The 26,210-nt window shown below is 43.1% G+C and overlaps 3 protein-coding genes across 6 annotated transcripts; all 3 read left to right on the top strand.

Annotated features, from left to right (window-relative positions):
• Positions 1 to 782: 782 nt before the first annotated feature.
• LOC124012698 (splicing factor 3A subunit 3) lies at positions 783 to 6,133 on the top strand. The gene is made up of 15 exons (XM_046326578.1): positions 783 to 1,005; positions 1,298 to 1,345; positions 1,502 to 1,554; positions 1,661 to 1,766; positions 2,906 to 2,978; positions 3,063 to 3,154; positions 3,244 to 3,326; positions 3,491 to 3,629; positions 3,716 to 3,852; positions 4,105 to 4,212; positions 4,310 to 4,379; positions 4,743 to 4,907; positions 5,074 to 5,184; positions 5,435 to 5,525; positions 5,781 to 6,133. Exons 1-15 carry the CDS (start codon positions 910 to 912, stop codon positions 5,912 to 5,914), a joined length of 1,506 nt encoding a protein of 501 aa, XP_046182534.1. The 5' UTR covers positions 783 to 909; the 3' UTR covers positions 5,915 to 6,133.
• A 110-nt stretch (positions 6,134 to 6,243) lies between these two features.
• On the top strand, positions 6,244 to 8,808 carry LOC124013394. 3 transcript variants are annotated; one of them, XM_046327705.1, is made up of 5 exons: positions 6,244 to 7,106; positions 7,223 to 7,273; positions 7,391 to 7,953; positions 8,049 to 8,147; positions 8,349 to 8,808. In XM_046327705.1, the coding sequence occupies exons 1-5, from the start codon at positions 6,983 to 6,985 to the stop codon at positions 8,619 to 8,621; spliced, it is 1,110 nt and encodes a 369-aa protein (XP_046183661.1). In that variant the 5' UTR covers positions 6,244 to 6,982; the 3' UTR covers positions 8,622 to 8,808. The 3 variants fall into 3 exon arrangements, with proteins under 3 accessions (XP_046183661.1, XP_046183663.1, XP_046183662.1); XM_046327707.1 differs by having other exon boundaries at positions 6,244 to 7,273; positions 7,577 to 7,953; XM_046327706.1 differs by having other exon boundaries at positions 6,244 to 7,273.
• Positions 8,809 to 9,373: 565 nt separating this feature from the next.
• On the top strand, positions 9,374 to 24,343 carry LOC124012389 (metal regulatory transcription factor 1-like). 2 transcript variants are annotated; one of them, XM_046325961.1, is made up of 11 exons: positions 9,374 to 9,554; positions 10,078 to 10,565; positions 13,497 to 13,735; positions 14,115 to 14,246; positions 15,296 to 15,369; positions 19,939 to 20,072; positions 20,290 to 20,364; positions 21,440 to 21,497; positions 21,607 to 22,298; positions 22,803 to 22,872; positions 23,124 to 24,343. In XM_046325961.1, the coding sequence occupies exons 1-11, from the start codon at positions 9,533 to 9,535 to the stop codon at positions 23,393 to 23,395; spliced, it is 2,256 nt and encodes a 751-aa protein (XP_046181917.1). In that variant the 5' UTR covers positions 9,374 to 9,532; the 3' UTR covers positions 23,396 to 24,343. The 2 variants fall into 2 exon arrangements, with proteins under 2 accessions (XP_046181917.1, XP_046181919.1); XM_046325963.1 differs by lacking the exon at positions 9,374 to 9,554 and adding an exon at positions 9,587 to 9,788.
• The last annotated feature ends 1,867 nt before the right edge of the window (positions 24,344 to 26,210 follow it).

Raw genomic sequence — 26,210 nt, 5'->3', positions numbered from 1 at the left:
ATACCTGTGTATTGATTTTAAGAAAGGCGTTGATGTTTATGGTTAGGTACACATTGGTGCGACGACAGTGCTTTTTTCGCGAATGCGTTGTTAAATCACCCGTTTGGCGAAGTAGGCTGTGATTCAACGATAAATTAACAGGCACCGCATCGATTATATGCAACGCAGGACAAGCTAGATAAACCAGTAATATCATCAACCATGTGTAGTTAACTAGTGATTATGTTAGGATTGATTGTTTTTTATAAGATAAGTTTCATGCTAGCTAGCACCTTACCGTGGCTCCTTGCTGCACTCGCATAACAGGTAGTCAGCCTGCCACGCAGTCTCCTCGTGGAGTGCAATGTAATCGGCCATAATCAGTGTCCAAAAATGCCGAACACCGATTGTTATGTAAACTTTAAATCGGCCCTAATTAATCGCCCATTCCGATTAATTGGTCAATCTCTAATATTTGGGTGTGTGAGACTTGATATCAGAAGAGTTACAGGGTGTGAAAAGTGGTGGTGTCCCATCCTTTCAGGTTGTTGGCCTGACGTAGGACTATTAATTATATTACTATTAATATATTTAAATAGTTGAGTAGGGTGATGTTATTTTTTTGTTAGTGTAGTGTTAGATTGGAGGGTATTTTTACAAATCTATTTTGTTATTTATTCAAGCAAAGTATTATGGAGTTGTACTCCAGTGTAGTAGATGGCGGTAATGCAACATTTATTGGATGCCAACCGCTGTTAAACCTCATCGAAGAAGAATTGGGATAGAAATTCTAGCTTGACCTGGCAACCCTGCTGTGGAACTAGTTCCTCTCAGTCCCAACATGCGCCATTGAATATAAACGTAACCGAAGTTTCACGGCATTCATTGTTCAAGTCCTTATTTCTGTAATTTTTTGTTCAGAAAATAACAATGGAGACGATTTTAGAACAACAACGTCGCTACCATGAGGAGAAGGAAAGGCTGTTGGATGCCAAAACTAAGGAAATGATGCATAAGAAAACCACGGTATGTGTTGCATCAACGCGAATGCTATTTAATGTTCATGAAGACGTTCATTGATTAAAGCATTAAACAAAATCAGATAAGCTAACGTTATTTTTGCGAATAGTAGCTTGTGTGTTATGATTTTGTTTATTTGTGGCTACCTAACCAGCTACATTTCTGACCGCTATTGTATTCAGTTAACGTTAGCTGAATTAGATATACGGCTAGTTTGTTAGCTAGCGTTTAACTGGTCCAGTTTCTGGCTTTGCCATCTAACCTTAGTTAATATTTATGGATTTTTCTTCTCAAACAGTTACGCGAACAAATAAACTCAGACCATCGAACTAGAGCAATGTTGGATGTGAGTATTCTATGTGATATTGAAACATCACAACAGTAAATAACAAGTTGGACCTGTATTTTCATATTCACTTGTCTTGTGGTTAATAGCCTACTTGTCAAGGACATGCATGATGTGACAGTATTGTTTTGATAACTAGCTACGCCGTCCTTTCAGAGATACATGGACGTGAGCTCAACTGTCAGGGAAGCATATGAAGACAAAGATGGGTAAGTGTGTATGTAATGTGTTTGTGTTTCAAGCGCTCATGCATGATCAGCCTTGTTATGCGGAGTAAAATCAGAGGTGTAGTATTTTTGCTTTCTCTATCCACAGTATGAGGAAGGATGAACTGAACGCCATCTCAGGACCAAATGAGTTTGCAGAGTTCTACAACAGACTAAAACAGATCAAGGAGTTCCACAGGAAGCATCCTAATGAGGTCATCTTTTTATCAGCTCCTTCCTGTCAGGCCTAGCTGTACACTGAATAAATCATCCCAGAAGTACACAGAGGGTACAAAACATTAAGAACACCGGCTCTTTCCATGACATACACTGATGTCACTTTTTAAATCCCCTTCAGTCTGTGTAGATGAAGGGGAGGAGACAGGTTAAAGAAGGATTTTTAAGCATTGAGACATGGCTTGTGTATGTGTGCCACTCAGAGGGTGAACGGACAAAACAAAAGAATTAAGTGCCATTGAACAGGGTATGGTAGTAGGTGCAGGGTGCACTGGTTTGTATCAAAACTGTATCGCTGCTGGGTTTTTCACATATAACAGTTTCCCGTTTGTATCAAGAATGGTCCACCAGCCAACTTGACACAACTGTGGGAAGCATCGGCATTAACATGCGCCAGCATCCCTGTGGAACGCTTTTGACACCTTGGGGGGGGTTCATGTTTTGTACACTTTGTAGGGGGGTAGGTGTTTTTAATGTTTTGTTCACTCGGTGTATATCTTCTCAAAAACCCTAAGTAGTTCCAGACACAGAGATACGTTTTTAAAGGGGCAATCTGAAGTTAAAACAATTACACTTTACCCCGCCACTGTTTTGGTAAAATGCTGAGGAATGGGGCAGGAGAAATGTAACCACTCAAATTCATAGACAGAGCTAGGTCTGACCATCCATGATATCACAGTATAGTTTGAGATGTGTTGAGGCTATACACTAGTGTTTGTTTACAAATATGTTGTTTATAAAAAAATAGAGTAAAACAAACTTATATTTTGAATTCTGGTGGGGTATGACAGTTGGAACTAAGCACATGCAACATTTATAAGTTATTCTTCCTGAATCAATCAATGGGTTTATGTAATTAATTTGAAAGTCCACACATAGATACACCAATCGCACATTGCCCCTTTAGATAACTATTGTATCATTCAATATGTCTCAGGATTCTACATGTCATTCTACAGTCCAGGTGCGCAAAGGGGGGGGGGGGGTAATTTGTGTTATTGCATGTTCCACAATAAATGTCTGAAACCAAATCTTGAACTGAAGTTTAGGTCAACCAACCTTCATCAGGGTTTAGCATTTCTGCTGCTCTGGCTAAGTCTGTATGTTGCTGTTTCAGATCTGTGTGCCCATGTCTGTGGAGTTTGACGAGCTGGTCAAGGCTAGAGAGAACCCAACTGAAGAAACACAGAGTGAGTTTTCTACAGTATGGTGGTGGAGTCATTGTCTAACACTGTGTAGGTGTTAATGTAATGATTTATGTGGTCTTTCCCCAGACATGGTGGAGTTCAGTGATGAGGAGGCGTACGGACGCTACCTTGATCTTCATGACTGCTATCGGAAGTTCATCAACCTGAAAGGGGCAGAGGTAAGATGTCCACTCGCCACCCTAAATACTCCTCATCCTAGTCTAATGTCAAACTATACTAAAGCCTAACCTTCTGCCCTCTGTTTCAGAAACTGGAGTACATCAGCTACCTTTCCTCATTTGACCAGCTGTTTGATGTCTCCAAGGACAGAAAGAATGCTGAATACAAAAAGTAAGCATATTTAACTATTTGCTCTATTGTACAGACCTTTTCTTTGTGATTGTACTGTAAATGCATTCCTATAGAATTGTAGTACCTTATATTAATTTGTTTGTAGTTCTCCTCCGCATGTTTTTCCATCAGGTTGTTTCACACCTGTGTTCGATGTTATACAGGTACTTAGAGATGCTACTGGAGTACCTTCAAGACTACACAGAGAGAGTCAAACCTCTGCTGGACCAGAATGATCTCTACGGCAAGATCCTGGGAGAGTTTGAGAAGAAGTGGGAGATGGGGACCTTCCCTGGCTGGCCAGTGAGTGTCCAAGATGGGGAAGAAGACTACTATAGTGATGGTCTATATGGGAGTTTCACATTTTTTATTCTCTTCCTCTGTTATAGAAAGAGACGAGCAGTGCTCTGACCCACGCCGGAGCTCATCTAGACCTTTCTGCTTTCTCCTCTTGGGAGGAGTTGGCTTCCCTGGGTCTGGACAGGTTGAAGTCTGCCCTTATGGCCCTGGGCCTGAAATGTGGAGGGTAAGCAATAAGCATGCTCTTCTGTGGCTGGGAGGAGGTCTTAAACTTAAACTTTACTTTAAACTTGGAATACTGGAATAACAGTTGTAATTAGAATATTATAACAGTAACTGGAATATTGTAATAACATCAAATTCCAGCAGTAGACTAGGAGTATAGATCGACGGTGTACTGATGACTAATATCGGACTGGGTGACTGATGTAAGGTTGCTAAATGGGTGTATATGGCTAATGTGTATGTGACCTCACAGAACCCTGGAAGAGAGAGCCCAGAGGCTGTTTAGCACCAAAGGAAAATCCCTAGAATCTCTGGATCCCTCCTTGTTCGCCAAGAACCCCAAGTCCAAGGGACCCAAGAAGTATGTGATTGTCAGTTAAACATTTGCATGTTTTATGTTTTTCTGCACCTGATAGCATGTTCTAGCCGTGTTATTGACCATTCCAATCTCTCTGCAGAGACACAGAGCGTAACAAAGAAGTCGCCTTCCTGGAGTCTCAGGTTTATGAGTATGTGGAAATCCTGGGGGTAAGTAAAAGATGCCAAGGATGACTCCTTTATAGAACAAGGCCTGCACACGGTTAAAGCTCCCAATTCACTGCTTTATTGATAATGTTTCCATCCTGTCACCTGACCAAGATTAGTTTCTGATCGAAATTTTGTCAATAAAGTGGTGAATTGGGAGCTTTAACCATGTGCAGGCCTTCTTGTTCTATACTAGTGTTCTTTATTAGCCCAGCACCTATGTTTTTAGTCGTATTTAATGAATGTCTTTAGTTCTGAGGGCCTTTATATAACGGTTAGTCCCGGCCATACAATAGGTGTGTTTTACTCACAATAACCACACAAACACCTGTTAACACTTCCATCTGATTGTCTGTGGCCCTGTAGGAGCAGAGGCAGCTGACCCATGAGAATGTGCAGAGGAAGCAGGCCAGGACAGGAGAGGAGAGAGAGGAGGAAGAGGAGGAGCAGCTCAGTGAGAGTGAGAGTGAAGATGAGGACAACGAGATAATCTACAACCCCAAGAACCTGCCTCTCGGCTGGGATGGAAAGGTTTGGATTCTGGCCCTGACATCAGACCTGTGTACTAGCTGTGTTAAAGCGCTGCAATACTAATGAAATACAAATTATTGTTTTATTAATAATGGTCTTATTTATTCAGACTTCATTGTACAGTGGTTGCATGCTACCACACTAACCTTGTTTTTAATTGTTCTAGCCCATTCCATACTGGCTGTACAAACTCCATGGCCTGAACATCAATTATAATTGTGAGATCTGTGGAAACTACACGTACAGAGGACCCAAGGCCTTCCAGAGGCACTTTGCAGTACGTTCAGATTTCTGTTCAACATTATTCATATAATTATTTGCGTATTGTTATTACAGTGTCATATTAGGTTATTACAGTGTTATGTCAATGCCCTCCTTTTGTTTGTATGTGTGCATAAGTGAAACTGTAGAGGATTCGATTTTAGAAATGGACTAATTCTGTTCTCAGCTGATAAGAGCATGTTGACCATGGTTGGTTAATATTACTGCTAGATAATATGTTGTTACCTGTTGTCTCCTCCCCTCAGGAGTGGCGTCACGCCCATGGAATGCGCTGCCTGGGAATCCCCAACACGGCTCACTTTGCCAACGTCACCCAGATCGAGGACGCTGTCTCTCGTAAGTAGTTCTGTTACAGCCCTGATAGAGGCTGAGGCAGATGACAAGTGAAAATAATGAGTATTGTTATTTGGGTTGAATAGAATAGTCATGTTATAGAAAATAGTGTTACCAGACCAATAAATAGTTGTACATCCAGATTGCCCTCACAAGAAGATTTCTGACCGCAAGGGTCTTTCCTGGTTAAATAAATGATGAAAAATGACTGATCATTCAGTCCACGTTCTGGATAATAATAGTGTATTTTTAACCCAGTATGGTCAAAGCTGAAGTCACAGAAGGCATCAGAGCGCTGGCAACCAGATACAGAGGAGGAGTACGAGGACTCCAGTGGAAACGTGGTCAACAAGAAGACCTACGAGGACCTGAAGAGACAGGGTCTGCTGTAGAGAGGAGACCGACAAAGACTTGGAAACCTTGAAGCGCAACGTGATGCCCAATTTGTTTATTTTTTTGTGTGTTTTTTCTGGCCTTTGACCCTTGACCTTTTCATTTACATTTTTCATTTAGAAGTTGTGATGTTGTTTTTATTAATTCCTTCCTTTGACAACCATTTTGAAATGGAACAGCCATCGATTCTAATAATAAATGGGTAATATTTGTCACCATTGTTGTTTCTGAGTTAGTTAGTTCTATTAGAAAGCAATTGTAATGTCTTAAGTTGTTTAAGGAGTCACCTGAACCACTGTCCATTACCAATGAACCCTCCCATTGTCAGGTGATGGACAGTCCCTTTAAAGGGAGTGTACTAGAGGGGAGTCTGCAGATATCTTCACACTTGCTCACCGATTCCTCTGTTTGCCTGGTAAGGAAAATTCACCTTTTATTTACTAATTCATACATTTCATAAAATGTTGAAGATGCTTTCTCAGCTCAGCAGTTTTTTTGGAATTATACAAGACACTTGTGCTGTATTTGAGTGAGCTGTTAATGATTTAAATATTGTTATTTCATGTAGCATGACTTGCTTGCTATGACATGCAAATTGACTTACAGTATCAGTTTGCCAATATGAGTACACTTGAGGGAAGAAATGTCTGAATATTGCTAAAATAATGTTGGATTTGGTCTGTTATAATATACACCATCCAACAGTCATCATAACTGGTCATATATAAACAGGGATATGGGTATGATAGCGTTTAATTGTTTACCACTAATTCACATGACCACATTACCAGTCTCCAGGCTGCACCCATTAAAAGTAATTGAGAGAGGAGATAAGCATTTCCTTAGGTGATGCATTGAGATGGAAGTTCTGGCTCCTGGTCTTGGCTAAGTGTATCCTGAGGGGATCATGAAGCTACCACGGTGTGTTCTACGAGTACTCCTGGACCCCAGGGTCAACACTAACTACATGGATTTATAACGTGTTTAAATTGATGGAATATTACTCTCATCAACATAACAATGCCCACGCCATCACATGACTGAGAATCTAAAACCTTCATTAATTAATGCACATGTTTGTACGGGCTATGTTTGTACGGGGACTCAGGCTACACTTTTGCAGGTTAATTATCCACACATCTGCTGCTGGGGGAAGTAAGCTAAGGATGTTTTTGAAACAGGACTGCAGAGGTATCCTCATCACCTTACCTAATCAATATCAGTAGTCCAGTAAATATCAGTTGTTTTTATACAAAAATGACAGAGCTGACCTTGATTAGCATTTTTATTATTCCATTTCAATGCAGGAGTCCTTGGTCTTTCCGGTCCTCAAAGGAGATCTGTTGTATTTGTTCTTGGTAAGATTACAACATCTCTGATTTGTATAATCTGATTATCCCTGATTGTTTTAATAGCTGAGAGATTTAATAAGCTTTGATTATAACTCATTTGATTATTAATTCATTATCATTTAGTGCTTTTGAATCTAACCATTAAGAAAACTGTGGGAGACCAACTCCCAACTTCCACAAATGACCCCAAGATGACTGAAGCTCAAACCACCCAACCCACCACAACCATCAGCAAACTGTATCCTATATGCACAACCAGGTCAAAGACTGAAAACAGCCAAACCATTCACACCACCACTGTCCCTCCAGGAAGAGACTACTACAATACAGACCGCAACAAAGAAGTCTTCCCTACATCCCAGACTGGGGGAGAATACACCATAGCTCAAGATTACATCACAAACATCTCTACACTCAAGACTGAGAGAAACGACACAGAAGATGATATTAACGTCACCCATTCTTTCAATAATGAGATGGTGAAGTATAGTGATGTCATACCAACATCTCAGACCAATGGAAACCATATTCAAGATGGGGGCAAGGACTTTGATGACCAAGGCTCCATTGCCTCCGATATGACCCAAACTGAGAACTATAATATCACCACAGAGCCTACCCCTACAGCTACAGCAAGATCCACAATGGGAGACATGACTGTAAATGCTGCATTAACCAGAAAGAAGGTACTACATATTTCTTGCAAATGAATGCAAAATGCTGGCAATTTGGCAGAAATGTCAACTTTTCAACATACATTATAATTTGCTTTCCTTCACAGATGAGGTCTTGTAAAATATTTAGCTGTATCGGCATAACGTGCTACAAACATGTGAAGGTCATGGAGGAGTTGTGTGAGGAGGGTATGGACTTCTGTGAGGTAAGAAGAGACCCATTCCTTCTAACAAATGTCTTTACGATGCAATGTCAACTCATTTGGCTTGGTTATCAACATGTCAGTTCATCTGGATCTAAACTATTCATGGATGAAGAAGTGTTGTTTTTGTTAATTATGATGATTCTTCCAGTCCTGATGGTTATGATCACAATGATGATATTGAACTTATACACCATCCCACAGCTCAAGAAAGCCTCAAGCCAGGTCACCTGGAATACATACGTGGCAGTGTGGAGTGCTGGATGCGCCAGAGACTGCAGACAGAGCACTAAGTGTGGTCCCTTCAGCTCGTACCAATGCCACAATGAGTGTTGTGTGGCTGGGGCTGTCTCCTGTCTCAGACTGGATGGTTCTCTCAACATGCCTGTCAACTCTGCCTGCTGTGGCCTGGGGAGTCTCTCCCTCCTGGCTCTGAGTGTAACCTCTCTACTGGACAATCTACTCAACACGCGCTAATCTACTAACCTTCCTGTGATATTAGACTCACTTTAGAATGCAGAGGGTTTAGTATGGATCGACTACATTTACATTTAAGTCATTTAGCAGACGCTCTTATCCAGAGCGACTTACAAATTGGGTAAATTCATATTTCAGTTTTGTCATATCCACTGCTTGGGCGTCATTAGTTCTTTCATGTTTTCTTCATCTGTGAATGCAAGCTCTTGTGAAAATAAAACTGTTTTCCAGCTTTATGTTGTTCTTAAATACCACATCCCAACCTCTAGCGGATCCAGTCATGGGTTTGAGTGGGCTGTTCTTCTGTGGGTGTTACTGCCTGGGGATACATAGGCCTAGAATGAACCCACTATGGACCAATTACTGTTCAAAATGATTTCAACTCAGACAATTAGACTCATACCTCAACTATGTTACGCCTCAACCATGTTGATCATTATATTTCTCGGATTCTCATCAAGATTGTATCACTGTCGGGTTCACAAAAAAAAACGTATTTCCGATGGTGTGCAGTGTGTTCAGCAATAATTCATCTTCACAAGATGGCGCTATAGCACAGTTATATCCAGGAGCTATAGCGTATACATGTATCTGCCAAAACAATAGAAACGGTTGAGTAAATAAGGGATACAAAGTATGTTGAAAGCAGGTGCGATTGCTGAGTTAATTCATCAATTAACATCCCATCTTACTTTGGGTCATGTATAAATTACTGGGCAGGCCATTATTTTGGCTACAATGGCTATGCCACCGGCCATAGGATGACAATGCCCACATCCACAGGGCACGAGTAGTCACTGAATGGTTGATGAGCATGAAACCGATGTAAACCATACGCCATGACCGTCTCAGTCATCAGGTCTCAACCTCATGCCACCGTGCATTGAAATTGCTCTGGCTCGTGGTGGCCCATGTTGGTGTTTCCTTTATTTGGTCAGTTACCGGTCGTTTACTTCACTGAGGGAGGGAGGGAGACTGTTCACGGTTGAGTCTGGGCGGAAAGAGGAAGCTGGTTAAATAGGCTGCTAGGGTGACTACGATGTAGCAACACTGTAACGACGGAGGAATCGATTTTGAAACAGAATTAACAAAGCGGAAGACATGTTATAAAGACAAACGACCTTGTAGTTATTGTTGACTGCATTTACGTGGTGAACTTTCAAAACTGTGAGTAGCTAGGGATTGTTATTGAAACGTGGCAACTTTTCTGTGCTGCGTCCTGCTGAATGGGTGCTTCTTAGTAGCAACAAGTAAAATAGTTTTGATGATAGCCTAAACTCGCTGAGGAATGCCGAGATTGTAGTTGACTTTATTAGGTTACTGTCGTTTCAAACCGTTTAACCAATAGTCCGTTAATCTCAACAAAATTAAATGCATTTGTAGCTGCTGTCGTGAAAGCCTACTCTTACTTGATACATTTTCTAACCCTCTACTTCTCATTTCAATTGCTACCCAGTGAGTGTGTCACCTTTGTTACCATTTATGAGGATGAATGAGACCGTGCTCTTTGTCGAGGAAGAAGAGGCGGACAAGACAAATCAGCAGGTTGAAGAGGACAATGTCTCCAGGAAGATGGTTACTGTCGACTGGGACCAATGGGACAAGCTACTGCTGCCCTCTACACTGGACTCTGGTGTGCACAGTCTGGACACAGTGTATGACAGAACCACTGTGATGATTGAACAAGACCCAGTGGGTTCTAGAACTGACAATAAAGAGGAGGAAGAGGACATGATGATGTACCTACATGAGGGATGTGAGACGGAGGGCCGTGGAGGTCTGGAAGACCACTGGCAGGCCATGTCACAGGGGTACATCCACCACACCATCTCCCAGGACCAGATCCAGTTCACCATCAACCCTGGTTCCACACCCATGCCACGGCACATCCAGGGGGCCACCATCACACTGCACTCTGAGTGCCCAGATACCCACCACAGCGAGGTAAGCCTTGATATCCAAGGACCTGAAGACTTGTGTTAGCTAATTGAGCTAATGCCTGGGTTTTGGCCCAGTGGGCTAACCCCTGGTTCAACCCCAGTGGGCTAACCCCTGGTTCAACCCCAGTGGGCTAACCCCTGGTTCAACCCCAGTGGGCTAACCCCTGGTTCAACCCCAGTGGGCTAACCCCTGGTTCAACCCCAGTGGGCTAACCCCAACCCCAGGTTCAACCCTGGTTCAACCCCAGTGGGCTAACCCCTGGTTCAACCCCAGTGGGCTAACCCCTGGTTCAACCCCAGTGGGCTAACCCCTGGTTCAACCCCAGTGGGCTAACCCCTGGTTCAACCCCAGTGGGCTAACCCCTGGTTCAACCCCAGTGGGCTAACCCCTGGTTCAACCCCAGTGGGCTAACCCCTGGTTCAACCCCAGTGGGCTAACCCCTGGTTCAACCCCAGTCGGTCACATAAGCCTGTTTTGATATCTGAGCATGTTCTGTATTTATTTGGATATGTTGTCAGGAAAACTCACTCCTGGTATTCTGGTTGTGAGGAGGAGAGGCATCATCGGATGTCATAAGGTGAATGCACCAATTTGTAAGTCGCTCTGGATAAGAGCGTCTGCTAAATGACTTAAATGTAATGTAAATGTAATCATTGCTCATTCATATACAGGGCATTTGCAAAGTATTCAGACCCTTTGACTTTTTCCGAATGTTGTTACGTTACAGCATTATTCTTTTTTCTCTCTTTTTTTATCCACCCTTAATCTACACAATATCCCATAATGACAGAGCAAATACTGTTTTTTAAATCAATTTTAGCAAATGTATAAAAAAATAAATAACGGAAATTACATTTACGTAAGTATTCAGACCCTTTACTCAGTACTTTGTTGAAGCACCTTTGGCAGAGATTACAGTATTGAGTGTTCTTGCGTATGATGCTACAAGCTTGGCTGCTCTGGAGCAGGTTTTCATAGTCTCTTAGTCCTTGCCGGTGAAAAACATCCCCACAGAATGATGCTGCCACTACCATGATCACCGTAGGGATGGTGCCAGGTTTCCTCCAGATGTGTCGCTTGGCATTCAGGCCAAAGAGTTCAATCTTGGTTTCATCAGACCAGAGAATCTTGTTTCTCATGGTCTGAGAGTCTTAGGTGCCTTTTGGCAAACTCCAAGCGGGCTGTCATGTGCCTTTTACTGAGGAGTGGCTTCTGTCTGTCCACTCTACCATAAAGGCCTGATTGGTGGAGTGCTGCATAGATGGTTGTCCTTCTGGAAGGTTCTCCCATCTCCACAGAGGAACTCTGGAGCTCTGTCAGAGTGACCAAGGCCCTTCTCCCCCGATTGTTCAACTTAGCCGGGCGGCCAGCTCTAGGAAAATACTTGGCGGTACCAAACTTCTTCCATTTAAGAATGATGGAGGCCACCATGTTCTTGGGGACCTTCAATGCTGCAGAAGTGTTTTGGTACCCTCCCCAGATCTGTGCTTCGACACAATCCTGCCTCGGAGTTCTACGGACAATTCCTTCAACCTCATTGCTTGCCTTTTGCTCTAACATGCACTGTCAACTATGGGACCTTATATAGACAAGTTTGTGCCTTTCCAAATGTCCAATCAATTGAATTTACCACAGGTGAACTAAAATCAAGTTTTAGAAACATCTCAAGGATGATCAATGGAAACAGAATGCACCTGAGCTCAATTTAGATTCTCATAGCAAAGGGTCTGAATACTTATGTAAATAAGTTATTTCTAATTTTGAAATAAATTAGCAACATTTTATAAACTTTTTTTGCTTTGTCAATATGAGATATTTTGTGTAGATTGATATCGATTTGTATTTATTTAATCCATTTTAGAATAAGGCTGTAATGTAACAAAGTGGAAAAGGGGAAGGATCTGAATACTTTCATAATGTACTGTATATTTTCTAACGTCCCGGTCATGATGTCCTGAAGGATGTTACAAGGTTATAGATGGGCAGAGAGCCATTTTGTAGTCTTCTTTGAAATTACACTGAGTCGAGAGTGTAGGCCTCAACCCTTCTGGCAAACATGACATGGGGTTGGTCAGGCTTACACGTGATGATCATATGATGTGTATTCTCAGTCTGTGAATAACTGAGACCGACCCTTTTCAGCATATCACATATACACTCTTAGAAAAAAGGGTATGAAAAAGGGTTCTTCGGCTGTCCCCATATGAGAATACTTTTTGGTTCCAGGTAAACCCTTTTGTGGAAAGGGTCGTTGATGGATCCCAAAAGGGTTCTACCTGGAACCAAAAAGGTCTATTCAAAGGGTTCTCCTATGGGGACAGCCAAAGCACCATTTTACTTTCTATATAGCTCCGTTCTAAGAGTGTATAACATGTGGAAGGGAGTAAGACGTCCCTGAGGTCATTCATTCACATCATCATCACAGAGAAAATAAACCATGCTAGGTTAGCAGCAGCAGAACCATATTGTGTGAAGGTGACAAGCCAACTGTTATGATGAAGTCAGTGAGTGAGAGGAAGAGACAGGAGAGGAGATTGGTTTGGGGTGGGGAAATTGGGCCAGCCCGGGAGCTAGCTGTGAAGCTTCTGTTTTCCCTCATCATCATCAGTCTCTCTCCCATCCAGAACCACAGTCATTATAGTCAAGGTCTCTGAAGATGTAAAGATGAGATGATAATTCTCATGCTTTACAGCCTCTTGGTTCTCTTTCTGTGAAGGTAATTAGATCTCATTCATAAATGTGCACTTCAATCTTCTCACAGAAACCAATACAGCTGATTCATTTCCAGACTTGATGTATAGTAATGTTTGTGAAGTGTTACATACCGGTACTAAAAACACTTCATACATGTTAAACTTATGTTTATGCATATGGTGGTTTTCCATCTTGTTGACATAGTTTACGACCACAACTCTCTGCCTGTCTGTTCTGCAGGTGAAGCGTTACCAGTGTCTATACAAGGACTGTACTCGTACCTACAGCACAGCAGGGAACCTGCGGACCCACCAGAAGAGACACAGAGGAGAATACACTTTTGTCTGCAACCAGTTGGGCTGTGACAAGGCCTTCCTCACCTCCTACAGTCTGAAGATCCACGTCCGCGTTCACACCAAGGAGAAGCCCTTCGAGTGTGACCAACAGGGCTGTGAGAAGGCCTACAACACACTGTACAGGTAAGGGTTAGACCAGTGTTTTCCCTACCATTGACTAGGTGGGGAAGATGCCACAACCTAGCAGTTTTCTCCGCCACATCTATTTAGTTCGTATATTATTTACAGGCCCACTGGCACTAAAATTGTCAACTGAAGGAATCGCAGCCAAATTATTGTAGCGGGTAGCCTTCCTGCCATGACGTGTCACGTGATGATGTTTCATCAGTCATGAGTTGGGCACTCTGACCCCCTGACCTCAAAGTTAATTTACACAGCTTAGTGGCCTTTGGTATGCTGACCCCAAGTCAAGCCACAACTCACAGTGACTGTATGTTGGTGTGTTGATCTGCAAACATCAGCCGTGTTTGTTTCTCTCTGTTGTGTTTGTGTTGATGTGCAGGCTGAAAGCACACCAGAGACTGCACACAGGGAACACGTTTAACTGTGAGTCGGACGGATGCACCAAGTACTTCACCACTCTGAGTGACCTGAGGAAACACGTCCGGACACACTCCAAGGAGAGGCCCTTCAGGTGAGCTCACAATGAATGGCTGAAGTATGCAGTGGGTTGAAAGGACTAACTAATTCATGAACAAATGAATGCTTGCACAAATGAATACATGAGCACGGTTACATGCACACAATAATGTGATTATTGTAGATAGTCAGGTTAATATAATAGTTTGATTGAAAAGTTACATCCATTGCAAGAAAAACGATTTCCCTACATGGACACATCTGAAATTAGGCTACCGATGGGACTTTTGATAAATGCCGAAAATCGTCAATCAAAATAAATGTTCTACCACAGTGACCATGTTATTTTTGAGAAGACTATTAGATGATGAGTTCGGACATAAAAGTTTGTATGTGAAAACTATTTATAAGATGCATACTTTCAGTTTTTCCTAACTTTTTTTCCCAGTCAATCGCACATAGCAAATAAACCACTGGAACATCGATTAAGCTGTTTACATTCCTAATAATTCTAAAGATTGCTCAGAAAACCAGGTGTTTTCATCGGCATATGCTTACTTTGATTATGACCAATTTAAGATGAGCAGAGTCAGGTGTTTACATGACTAATGTCATGCTCTATCAGATATGAAGGTAAGACCCAGATGCAGACCACGTAGAATAAACAAGACTTTAATATTCCAACAGTGGCAGGCAATAGACAGGTCAATGCAGGCAGGGGTCAGTAAACCAGGGCAACGGTATCGGGCGGCAGGCACGCTCAGGGTAAGGCAGAGTGGTCAGGCAGGCGGGCTCGGAGTCAGGACTGGCAAAGGGCGAGAAAAGAGAGACTGGAAAAAGCAGGAGCTGAGACACAAAACGCTGGTTGACTTGAACAAACAAGACAAACTGGCAACAGACACAGAGAACACAGGTATAAATACACAGGATAATGGGGAAGATGGGTGACACCTGGAGGGGGCTGGAGACAAGCACAAAGACAGGTGAAAGAGATCAGGGTGTGACAATACTCTGCAATAATCGGTTTAATGTTGCATTATTAGTGTGCATGTAAACGTACTCAATGAATGAACATAACTCAACTTAGTGTTGTTTTCTCACCAGGTGTGACCATCCTGGCTGTTACAAGGCGTTCACCTCTAGTGACCATCTCCAAACACACATCCTGGGACAAATAGGTGAAGGTGGCGTGGTGATACACAGCGAACTCCTTGTCTTTTTTAAATGAAACTAGGGGGAGTTGAAAACCCCTTTTTTCCGGAGGTGGAGATAAAACAATACGCTCTAGCACGTCATTCTTTCCTCCCCGCTACGTTTTATTGAGTGCTCTTAATGGGGTATGGCTTCCTTAGCTGAGTCAGATTCTCAAGACAGGTGTGTGTTGAAAACATCCAAGTTTATTTCAGCCCAGTAGATAGGCCTCAGCACTGCTCAGCTCCCCAGCTTCTTATTGGCCCATTTATTCTCGCAACGCCCTGTCAGCGAATCCTGATGAGCCTATTTATCCACCTCCAACAGAGTGCTGAGATAACACACATACATAAAACACTCCCAAAGATCCAAACCCAGTCCATCTAGCACTCCAGACAGGCTCATATATTTGTAGGATTTCAAAATACTTTTTGAACCCAGGTCTGATTGCTGTTGTTGTTGTGGAGCTATTAATACTGCTGCTGTTGTGGTGGAGCTATTAATACTGCTGCTGTTGTTGTGGAGATATTAATACTGCTGCTGTTGTGGTGGAGATATTAATACTGCTGCTGTTGTTGTGGTGGAGATATTAATACTGCTGCTGTTGTTATTAACACTGCTGGTTGTGGTGGAGCTATTAATACTGCTGTTGTGGTGGTGGAGCTGTTGTTGTTGTGGTGGAGATATTAATACTGCTGCTGTTGTGGTGGAGCTATTAATACTGCTGTTGTTGTGGGGTGGTGGAGCTATTAATACTGCTGTTGTTGTGGGGGTGGAGCTATTAATACTGCTGTTGTTGTGGTGGTGGTGGAGCTATTAATACTGCTGTTGTTGTGGTGGTGGAGCTATTAATACTGCTGCTGTTGTGGAGCTATTAACACTGCTGCTGTTGTGGTGGAGCTATTAATACTACTGTTGTTGTGGTGGAGCTATTAATACTACTGTTGTTGTGGTGGAGCTATTAATACTACTGTTGTGTGTGGAGATATTAATACTGCTGTTGTTGTGGAGCTATTAATACTGCTGTTGTTGTGGAGTTATTAGTACTGCTGCTGTTGTGGTGGAGCTATTAATACTGTGTTGTTGTTGTGGAGCTATTAATACTGTTGTTGTGGTGGTGGAGCTATTAATACTGCTGTTGTTGTTGTGCAGCTATTAATACTGCTGCTGTTGTGGTGAAGCTATTAATGCTGCTGCTGTTGTGGTGGAGCTATTAATACTGCTGCTGTTGTGGTGAAGCTGTTAATACTGCTGCTGTTGTGGTGAAGCTATTAATACTGCTGCTGTTGTGGTGGAGCTATTAATACTGCTGCTGTTGTTGTGGATGTGGAACTATTAATGCTGTTGTTGTTGTGGTGGAGCTATTAATACTGTTGCTGTTGTGGTGGAGCTATTAATACTGTTGCTGTTGTTGTGGAGCTATTAATACTGCTGTTGTTGTGGAGCTATTAACACTGCTGCTGATGTGGTGGAGCTATTAATACTGCTGCTGTGGTGGAGCTATTAATACTGCTGTTGCTGTGGTGGAGCTATTAATACTGCTGTTGTTGTTGTGGAGCTATTAATACTGCTGTTGTTGTGGAGCTATTAATACTGCTGCTGTTGTGCAGCTACAGTGCCTGTTGCTGTTGTGGTGGAGTATTAATACTGCTGTTGTTGTGGAGCCCTGTTTTGAACTTTGCTGATGTGGTGGAGCTATTAATACCTTTTGCCACATTTCAGGCTTCAAACATAAAGATATAAAACTGTATTTTTTTGTGAAGAATCAACAACAAGTGGGACACAATCATGAAGTGGAACAACATTTATTGGATATTTCAAACTTTTTTAACAATCAAAAACTGAAAAATTGGGTGTGCAAAATTATTTAGCCCCTTTACTTTCAGTGCAGCAAACTCTCCAGAAGTTCAGTGAGGATCTCTGAATGATCCAATGTTGACCTAAATGACTAATAATGATAAATACAATCCACCTGTGTGTAATCAAGTCTCCGTATAAATGCACCTGCACTGTGATAGTCTCAGAGGTCCGTTAAAAGCGCAGAGAGCATCATGAAGAACAAGGAACACACCAGGCAGGTCCGAGATACTGTTGTGAAGAAGTTTAAAGCTGGATTTGGATACAAAAAGATTTCCCAAGCTTTAAACATCCCAAGGAGCACTGTGCAAGCGATACTATTGAAATGGAAGGAGTATCAGACCACTGCAAATCTACCAAGACCTGGCCGTCCCTCTAAACTTTCAGCTCATACAAGGAGAAGACTGATCAGAGATGCAGCCAAGAGGCCCATGATCACTCTGGATGAACTGCAGAGATCTTCAGCTGAGGTGGGACACTCTGTCCATAGGACAACAATCAGTCGTATATTGCACAAATCTGGCCTTTATGGAAGAATGGCAAGAAGAAAGACATTTCTTAAAGATATCCATAAAAAGTGTTGTTTAAAGTTTGCCACAAGCCACCTGGGAGACACACCAAACATATGGAAGAAGGTGCTCTGGTCAGATGAAACCAAAATTTAACTTTTTGGCAACAATGCAAAACGTTATGTTTGGCGTAAAAGCAACACAGCTCATCACCCTGAACACATCATCCCCACTGTCAAACATGGTGGTGGCAGCATCATGGTTTGGGCCTGCTTTTCTTCAGTAGGGACAGGAAAGATGGTTAAAATTGATGGGAAGATGGATGGAGCCAAATACAGGACCATTCTGGAAGAAAACCTGATGGAGTCTGCAAAAGACCTGAGACTGGGACGGAGATTTGTCTTCCAACAAGACAATGATCCAAAACATAAAGCAAAATCTACAATGGAATGGTTCAAAAATAAACATATCCAGGTGTTAGAATGGCCAAGTCAAAGTCCAGACCTGAATCCAATCGAGAATCTGTGGAAAGAACTGAAAACTGCTGTTCACAAATGCTCTCCATCCAACCTCACTGAGCTTGAGCTGTTTTGCAAGGAGGAATGGGAAAAAATTTCAGTCTCTCGATGTTCAAAACTGATAGAGACATACCCCAAGCGACTTACAGCTGTAATTGCAGTAAAAGGTGGCGCTACAAAGTATTAACTTAAGGGGGCTGAATAATTTTGCACGTCCAATTTTTCAGTTTTTGATTTGTTAAAAAAGTTTGAAATATCCAATAAATGTTGTTCCACTTCATGATTGTGTCCCACTTGTTGTTGATTCTTCACAAAAAAAATACAGTTTTATATCTTTGTTTGAAGCCTGAAATGTGGCAAAAGGTCACAAAGTTCAAGGGGGCCGAATACTTTCGCAAGGCACTGTATATATACTGCTGCTGTTGTGGTGGAGCTATTAATACTGCTGTTGTTGTGGTAGAGATATTAATGCTGTTGTGGTGGAGCTATTAATACTGCTGTTGTTGTGGATGTGGAGCTATTAATGCTGCTGTTGTGGTGGAGCTATTAATACTGCTGCTGTTGTGGTGGTGGAGCTATTAATACTGCTGTTGTTGTGGAGCTAATAATACTACTGCTGCTGTTGTTGTGGTGGAGCTATTAATCCTGCTGCTGTTGTGATGGTGGAGCTATTAATACTGCTGCTGTTGTGGTGGTGGAGCTATTAATACTGATGTTGTTGTTGTGGAGCTAATAATACTACTGCTGCTGTTGTGGTGGTGGAGCTATTAATACTGCTGTTGTTGTTGTGGAGCTAATAATACTACTGCTGCTGTTGTTGTGGTGGAGCTAATAATACTACTGCTGATGTTGTTGTGGTGGAGCTATTAATACTGCTGCTGTTGTGGTGGTGGAGCTATTAATACTGCTGTTGTTGTTGTGGAGCTAATACTACTACTGCTGCTGTTGTGGTGGTGGAGCTATTAATACTGCTGTTGTTGTGGAGCTAATAATACTACTGCTGCTGTTGTTGTGGTGGAGCTATTAATCCTGCTGCTGCAGGTTTCTCTGGGGCCCAGTTCTACTCACACACACACATTCTAACTATAACACTGTAATTTGTCTTTCTAGCCTGTTCCTCTGATACCAGAGAACCCAACAAACTCTTCCTCCCTCTGAGGAGCTATGAGTCTCAGATGGGGTTTAGATCCATTACATGTGATCTGTGAATGCAAGTCACATTGATGTCAGAGGCTGAGGAAACATTATCTGCCTGCTTTTTGGGTTTGCTTCCCAGTGGGAGTTTCCATATGTATCCTGCAGAACTGCTTGTGTCTGTAGCCAGGACTTTTCTCAGTGTGTGTATGTGTGCCTGTTTCTCAAACAACACTAGTGGCTTGAACCTTTCATCCCCCCCAGAAAACAGATGCCTCAAGGCACTAAAGGCTACATCAGCATAAACTCCTGTTATTAATGATCATTGTCGTTATGCATGGACTTGGATATTGCTGAGCGTATTTCTTTATCCTGCCCCTTCACCCATAAGGCAAAGAGTTGTGGACTCAAATTACCTTTCTTTCTCCAAGCCAGGACTATGTCTCAATTTCTTATGGGTTGTAGCAATAGAGTTGGCTGCTGTATAAGAGAGACCTATAAAAGTAATATCATTGTGTGTGTGTGTTCTTTCTTCTAGGTGAGCCACCCCTCCTTCAGGTGGACACAGATGGTGATAACTCCCTAAGCTCCTCCAACAGTCCGAGGGACAACATCAAAGGTCACGACCCTGGACCGTCAGCTGACATAATTCACAGCCACTCCCTCTCAGACGTGAGTCCTCCCACCATGTGACTGAAAATGGCACTTAATAATGATGTTTTGACAATGACATATTGCATCTGTTTCTGTCTCGCACGGTATGTGTCAAGACTTACTGGTCAAATATCCATGCAATCAATAGATTTTCTGTCTTTTAAGTCTGTTCTCAATATGCGGTGCTCTCTAATCATCTCTTATAATTAATCAATAATCATGTTTTGAAACACAGGATTTGAATCCTCATTCCCCATGTCTCAGTGATATGAGCCTGATTTCCACTGCTTCCCAGCTCCGAGAAAGTAATGTAAGTAATTTTGTAACTCTTTTTTTCTCCAAATGTTCAATTTCGCACACTATCTGAATAAACATCCATGTCTTAAAGACATACACTCTCCGGCCAGTTTATTAGGTACACGACTCCGTTCACGAAAAAGGATAGCTCCTACAGAAAATGAGTCACATGGCCGTGGCTTGCTATATAAAGCAGGCAGACAGGCATCAAGGCATTCAGTTACTGTTTGATTGAACATTAGAATGGGCAAAACAAGTGACCTAAGCGACTTTGATGGTCGGTGCCAGACACGCCTGATCCAGTATCTCAGAACTGACTGGCACCCTGGGCTTTTCAAGCACGACAGTGTCTAGGGTTTACCGAGAATGAGTCCTGTGGGCGAAAACAGCTCGTTGATGAGAGAGATCGAGCGGAGAATGGCAAGAATCGTGCAAGCTAAGAGGCGGGCCACAAATATGCAAATAACAGCGCAGTACAACAGTGATGTGCATAACGGCATCTTAGAATGCACTACTCGTTGATCCTTCTCCTATCAGCTAAAAACAAGAAGAAGTTGCTCTAGAGGGCATGTGATCACCAACACTGGAGTATTGAGGAGTGGATTAACATTGTCTGGGACATGACAGTTTACTAGCGTGGCCTGTTCAGTCCACACACCTCCGCCCAAATAGAACGTCTTTGGGATGAGAGAACGGGCTGTTGGCAGCATGAATGTACCACTGTCCAATCTGCAGCAACTGCGTAATGCCATTGTGTCAGCATGGACCAACATTCCTGTGTAATATTTCTGACGCCTTGTAGAATGCCCCCCAAAAAATCATTCTGGAGGAAAGGGGGGTCCAACCCGATACTAGATAGGTGTACCTAATAAACTGACTGGTGAGTATATATACACTATACAGTTATCCCTTTGCTATTGGCTATATAGACACTATTAGAGACTACAGTCATGTCCCAGGGCTAATTGTATACATGTATAATTTGTGCATACTGTATGGTAATTGTAATAGATGGTAACTAAGACGTGCTGTATATGTTTAGCTTGTTAGACTAATGTTTCTCTGCTGCCGTCTTGTCCCTGTGGCAGTCTGATGCCCTGGACCTGGTGTTTGAGTTGCTGTTTCAAGACAAGACCCAGACACAGGGTGAGTACTGTACCATGTTGTGGTGAACACCACCTGTGCTTTGTGGTCTAAATGCCTTGTCTCCTGTTAAGCCCTTAAAAACATTTTATCTGTCCCCTATCTTATCCAGATGTGTCATCGGTGGCAGTGACCTCGTATAGTTTGGAGAACCCATCTCTAACCGTGGTGCTTTCAGAAGCATCTCAACCTTTAATTTCTACCTGTCCTGAACCCTCTGACTCTACCCCTAGTGAACCCCGTCCTGTACCCCTCACCTCTGGGTGTATCCCGAGTGAACCCCGTCCTGTACCCCAGCCCACCGCTCTCCTCACCCCTGGTGAACCCTGTCCAGTTCCTGTTTCTCCCATGATCAGTGATACACCTAAACATGAGGTGATTCCAGAACAGCCATCCAATCAGAGCCTACTACAACAGCTAGCCTCATCACTCCATTCCCAACCAGGCTCCACCCAGAACGTACTATCACAGCCAACCACCACCCTCCATTCCCAACCAGGCTCCACCCAGAGCGTACTATCACAGCCAACCACCTCCCTCCATTCCCAACCAGGCTCCACCCAGAGCGTACTACTACACCCAGCTGCCATGTCCTCCATCTATTCTCAACCAGGCCCACACCCTCCACCCTCCAGCTCCTCCCTCCAGGCCCCACTAACACCCCTCTCCCTGGAGTACTCTACTCATCCTACGGTCCCTGCCCACAGTACCATCCAGCCCATCACCTTGTCCACTCAGAACCTCCAGTGGCTGTTGAACAGTATCAATGACCCGAGGCAGCAGGACATGCAGACACAGCTATCCGTGAGTCATCATTAACAACTTACTAATAGGTTGTTATTATAATTATAACAAGTCAGGTCCATTATAAGTTATAAGCAGATAATACATTTTTCTATTAGATGTTGGTCTAATAATACAACATTCTTACATGTTTTTATCGGACAGTTTTTTTATGAATTAATAATTTGTTGTCATACGATATTTGTGTCATTATTCTAGATGCTTTATTGAAACCTCCTAACCTGGAGGGTAGTAAAGCCAGCTAATTAGAATATGGAGATGGCTGCAGTCCAATGATTTGGTCTTTTAATTAAAATATGGAGAGGGTCGTCCAATCATTGGCCTTTTTATTAGGATGTGGAGAGGGACTATCCAATCATTGGCCTGCTGGATCTCATCCAGTCCAACTGTTAATTGACCTTCAGTTGTTTTAATGAAACTTTTCCTCTGTTTAGCCATGAGGCATTGACATTCTGTTAATTATATGCTGAACATGCTCTCTTCTCTTGTTCTGTTGTATTTCAGCAACAACACAGTGGCTCGACACTAGAGAAGCTCTATTTCACCACAGAAATACCAATGGGAGGGAACACAGGTAATTTATGGAGATTCATCTTTTGCTTCGTTATATTTACCGACATATGAATTTAGGTGTGGTTTTTACACGTATTCTACATGTTGATCATTTCAATGTATTTGGTCGCTAAACATTAGCAGTTGCAGAGCTGTAGATATTGTAATGCTAGCAACAAGACCGTATCTGTGAGGTTGTTGTACTGTACAATTTGTATGGATATATTGACTTTTAAAAAGATTATTTGACATGCAATTTGTCTTGTCTGCTAGGGACAGCTCTGCAGCAGATAGGCCTGAGTCTGCCTGTCATCGTAATTAGACAGGGAGAGTCATGCCAGTGTCGGTGCCCCTGCAGAGACGGCAGCGCAGCATCAGACACAGAGAAACAGACTAGTGCCCAGTTCCTTCAGTCCCAGGACCTATCAACCAAGGACCCACCCCCTCAGCCCCAGGACCCACCACCCCAGCCCCCTCAGCCCCAGGACCCACCACCCCAGCCCCCTCAGCTCCAGGACCCACCACCCCAGCCTACTCCACCATAGCATCCTCAACCTCCACCTGTACATCCCCCATGAAAATTCAAGTCAACATTGTATTACTGGAGAAACTGTTCCTGTTCCTTATCCAACTGAGGTGTCTCTATGCACTGTGCTGTGTACTTAACTCTTTCTGTTGTTAATACCTAGTTCAGGATCAGGTCTCCATACCCTGTCCCCATAACCTCAATCAATAGAAACCCAAACTACTCCGGACTGGTTGCTGAGGGTAGAAAGCAATCATGTGCTGCATTTCAGTGTGGATCAGGTCAATTCTGGTAGCAGACTAGCGGTCTATTATGAATTGGGCTTGAACAGTGGCTGGCCGCTGAAGGTAGTGTGGAAAACGGTTGACTAGAGCACAAATCCTCTGTAGCAACATTCCTCTTTACATCCAGTCCCACTGGAAACATGAAAGGTGACATTTCTTTTTGATGGCGCAGAAAGGTAAAGCACTGTTAAAACAGACTATCACTCCCCAAGCAGTACTTAACATTGCATTTTTTGCCAAATGTGTGTGGAATGCAAAGTGTTGTGGCATCGCGTGTGTCATGTATCCGTACCGTTTCATTCTGAACCTGCAAATGATCTCTGTGTTCAAGGATGTGGAATAATGGGAGATCTAAGTAGCAAATGCTGCTCTAACAATGCAGTGCAGTACATTTAGACACTAGCAAACTAACCTGGCAATGCACAAATATTAGTGTTTTCTTCAACGTTCAATGTTCACAATATAAGTGTTTTTAACATGTCATTTTTTTATGTAATGTCATCATCTGTAACTGTTTTACTTACTGACATGATGACCAGATGGACAGGTTAGCTGAGGGGTCTGCATCAGGCTCCCTGTGGAGGAGCTCTGAAGAGTAACTGTTTTACTTACTGACATGTTGACCAGATGGACAGGTTAGCTGAGGGGTCTGCATCAGGCTCCCTGTGGAGGAGCTCTGAAGAGTAACTTAACTGTTTTACTTACTGACGTGATGACCAGATGGACAGGTTAGCTGAGGGGTCTGCATCAGGCTCCCTGTGGAGGAGCTCTGAAGAGTAACTGTTTTACTTACTGACATGTTGACCAGATGGACAGGTTAGCTGAGGGGTCTGCATCAGGCTCCCTGTGGAGGAGCTCTGAAGAGTAACTGTTTTACTTACTGACATGTTGACCAGATGGACAGGTTAGCTGAGGTGTCTGCATCAGGCTCCCTGTGGAGGAGCTCTGAAGAGTAACTGTTTTACTTACTGACATGTTGACCAGATGGACAGGTTAGCTGAGGGGTCTGCATCAGGCTCCCTGTGGAGGAGCTCTGAAGAGTAACTGTTTTACTTACTGACATGATGACCAGATGGACAGGTTAGCTGGGGTCTGCATCAGGCTCCCTGTGGAGGAGCTCTGAAGAGTAACTGTTTTACTTACTGACATGTTGACCAGATGGACAGGTTAGCTGAGGGGTCTGCATCAGGCTCCCTGTGGAGGAGCTCTGAAGAGTAACTGTTTTACTTACTGACATGTTGACCAGATGGACAGGTTAGCTGAGGGGTCTGCATCAGGCTCCCTGTGGAGGAGCTCTGAAGAGTAACTGTTTTACTTACTGACATGTTGACCAGATGGACAGGTTAGCTGAGGGGTCTGCATCAGGCTCCCTGTGGAGGAGCTCTGAAGAGTAACTGTTTTACTTACTGACATGTTGACCAGATGGACAGGTTAGCTGAGGGGTCTGCATCAGGCTCCCTGTGGAGGAGCTCTGAAGAGTAACTGTTTTACTTACTGACATGTTGACCAGATGGACAGGTTAGCTGAAGGGTCTGCATCAGGCTCCCTGTGGAAGAGCTCTGAAGAGTAACTGTTTTACTTACTGACATGTTGACCAGATGGACAGGTTAGCTAAGGGGTCTGCATCAGGCTCCCTGTGGAGGAGCTCTGAAGAGTAACTGTTTTTGAATGTACAAAAATCCACTTGATTGTGTCTCTTTGAATGTTCTGCATTATTGAACGAGCTTAATGGACTTCCTGTTTTTAAGTGCTTTGGAACTCTGATTGGCATAATTCCCTCGACGACATCCCCCCAGCCAACCCTGCTGCCTTTAGATACATTTCCTCTCTCTGTATCTGTCTCTGTCTCTCGTGCCTTTCTTTTTTCTAGTGTGACTTTCTGTCCCTGGACAATGTTTTCACATGACCTCAATATTCTCAGTGTTACTGAGTTAACAGAAGGAAACCGTTTTTTCCTAGCTTGCTTCTACTTCGCTGGCCTGATGGACCCATGCAGGAGGATCAGATGGTGATGGATTCAAGATGGAAAAAGCTCTGTATGCATTATGCTCATTTAGAATCTGAACTGATATACTTTGTTTCACCATTGTAGAATGAACATCAGTTTGGATTCCAGGCTAAGAGGATGCTAGTAGCAAGGAACAACAGGCTTTCTAAATGTAAATGACTTCCTTATTTACGCCCTCCTGCTGTCTTGTCAGTCAATTCTATTTTCATACTTCTCTCTCTCTTTGATTCTCTGTCCCTTTCTCTCCCCTCTCAGTTCACTGCCCTTCTACGGTTGACATTCTGAGGTACGAACCAGGAAGCTATAATGGTATGAATGCATCATCTGATCTGTCACCTGGTACTAGAAGGATCGGTGATGAGGAGTGTCAGGGCCGGCCGTCGCACGGTGCTGTGAAGCCTGACATTTCTAACCACGCCTGGTTGGTTTGGTGTTAAAGGCTGTGTTTGGGCAGTGTGGGTATGGAGCAGGACAGAGACTCAACACTGGCCCCATGGTTTCTATTTGTCCTGAGCTTAGTAGTAAAGTAGCTAGTGCAGTGT

The sequence above is a fragment of the Oncorhynchus gorbuscha genome, linkage group LG24 (assembly GCF_021184085.1).
Source record: "Oncorhynchus gorbuscha isolate QuinsamMale2020 ecotype Even-year linkage group LG24, OgorEven_v1.0, whole genome shotgun sequence".
Taxonomy (NCBI): domain Eukaryota; kingdom Metazoa; phylum Chordata; class Actinopteri; order Salmoniformes; family Salmonidae; genus Oncorhynchus; species Oncorhynchus gorbuscha.
Note: the sequence above shows the minus strand (reverse complement) of the source record. Positions and strands in the feature narration are given on the sequence as shown.

What these genes read in the sequence shown, in the direction of transcription:
- LOC124013394 (XM_046327705.1), top strand. Translation starts at nt 6,983, where the DNA reads ATGCACATGTTTGTACGGGCTATGTTTGTACGGGGACTCAGGCTACAC. An exon ending in ATCTGTTGTATTTGTTCTTG is followed by an intron (nt 7,274 to 7,390) that starts GTAAGATTACAA and finishes ATTATCATTTAG; the next exon opens with TGCTTTTGAATCTAACCATT. An exon ending in AGGGTATGGACTTCTGTGAG is followed by an intron (nt 8,148 to 8,348) that starts GTAAGAAGAGAC and finishes ACCATCCCACAG; the next exon opens with CTCAAGAAAGCCTCAAGCCA.
- LOC124012389 (XM_046325961.1), top strand. Translation starts at nt 9,533, where the DNA reads ATGTTGGTGTTTCCTTTATTTG. An exon ending in ACACATCCTGGGACAAATAG is followed by an intron (nt 15,370 to 19,938) that starts GTGAAGGTGGCG and finishes TCTTTCTTCTAG; the next exon opens with GTGAGCCACCCCTCCTTCAG. An exon ending in ACAGCCACTCCCTCTCAGAC is followed by an intron (nt 20,073 to 20,289) that starts GTGAGTCCTCCC and finishes TTTGAAACACAG; the next exon opens with GATTTGAATCCTCATTCCCC.
- LOC124012698 (XM_046326578.1), top strand. Translation starts at nt 910, where the DNA reads ATGGAGACGATTTTAGAACAACAACGTCGCTACCATGAGGAGAAGGAA. An exon ending in TGATGCATAAGAAAACCACG is followed by an intron (nt 1,006 to 1,297) that starts GTATGTGTTGCA and finishes CTTCTCAAACAG; the next exon opens with TTACGCGAACAAATAAACTC. An exon ending in AAGAATGCTGAATACAAAAA is followed by an intron (nt 3,327 to 3,490) that starts GTAAGCATATTT and finishes GATGTTATACAG; the next exon opens with GTACTTAGAGATGCTACTGG.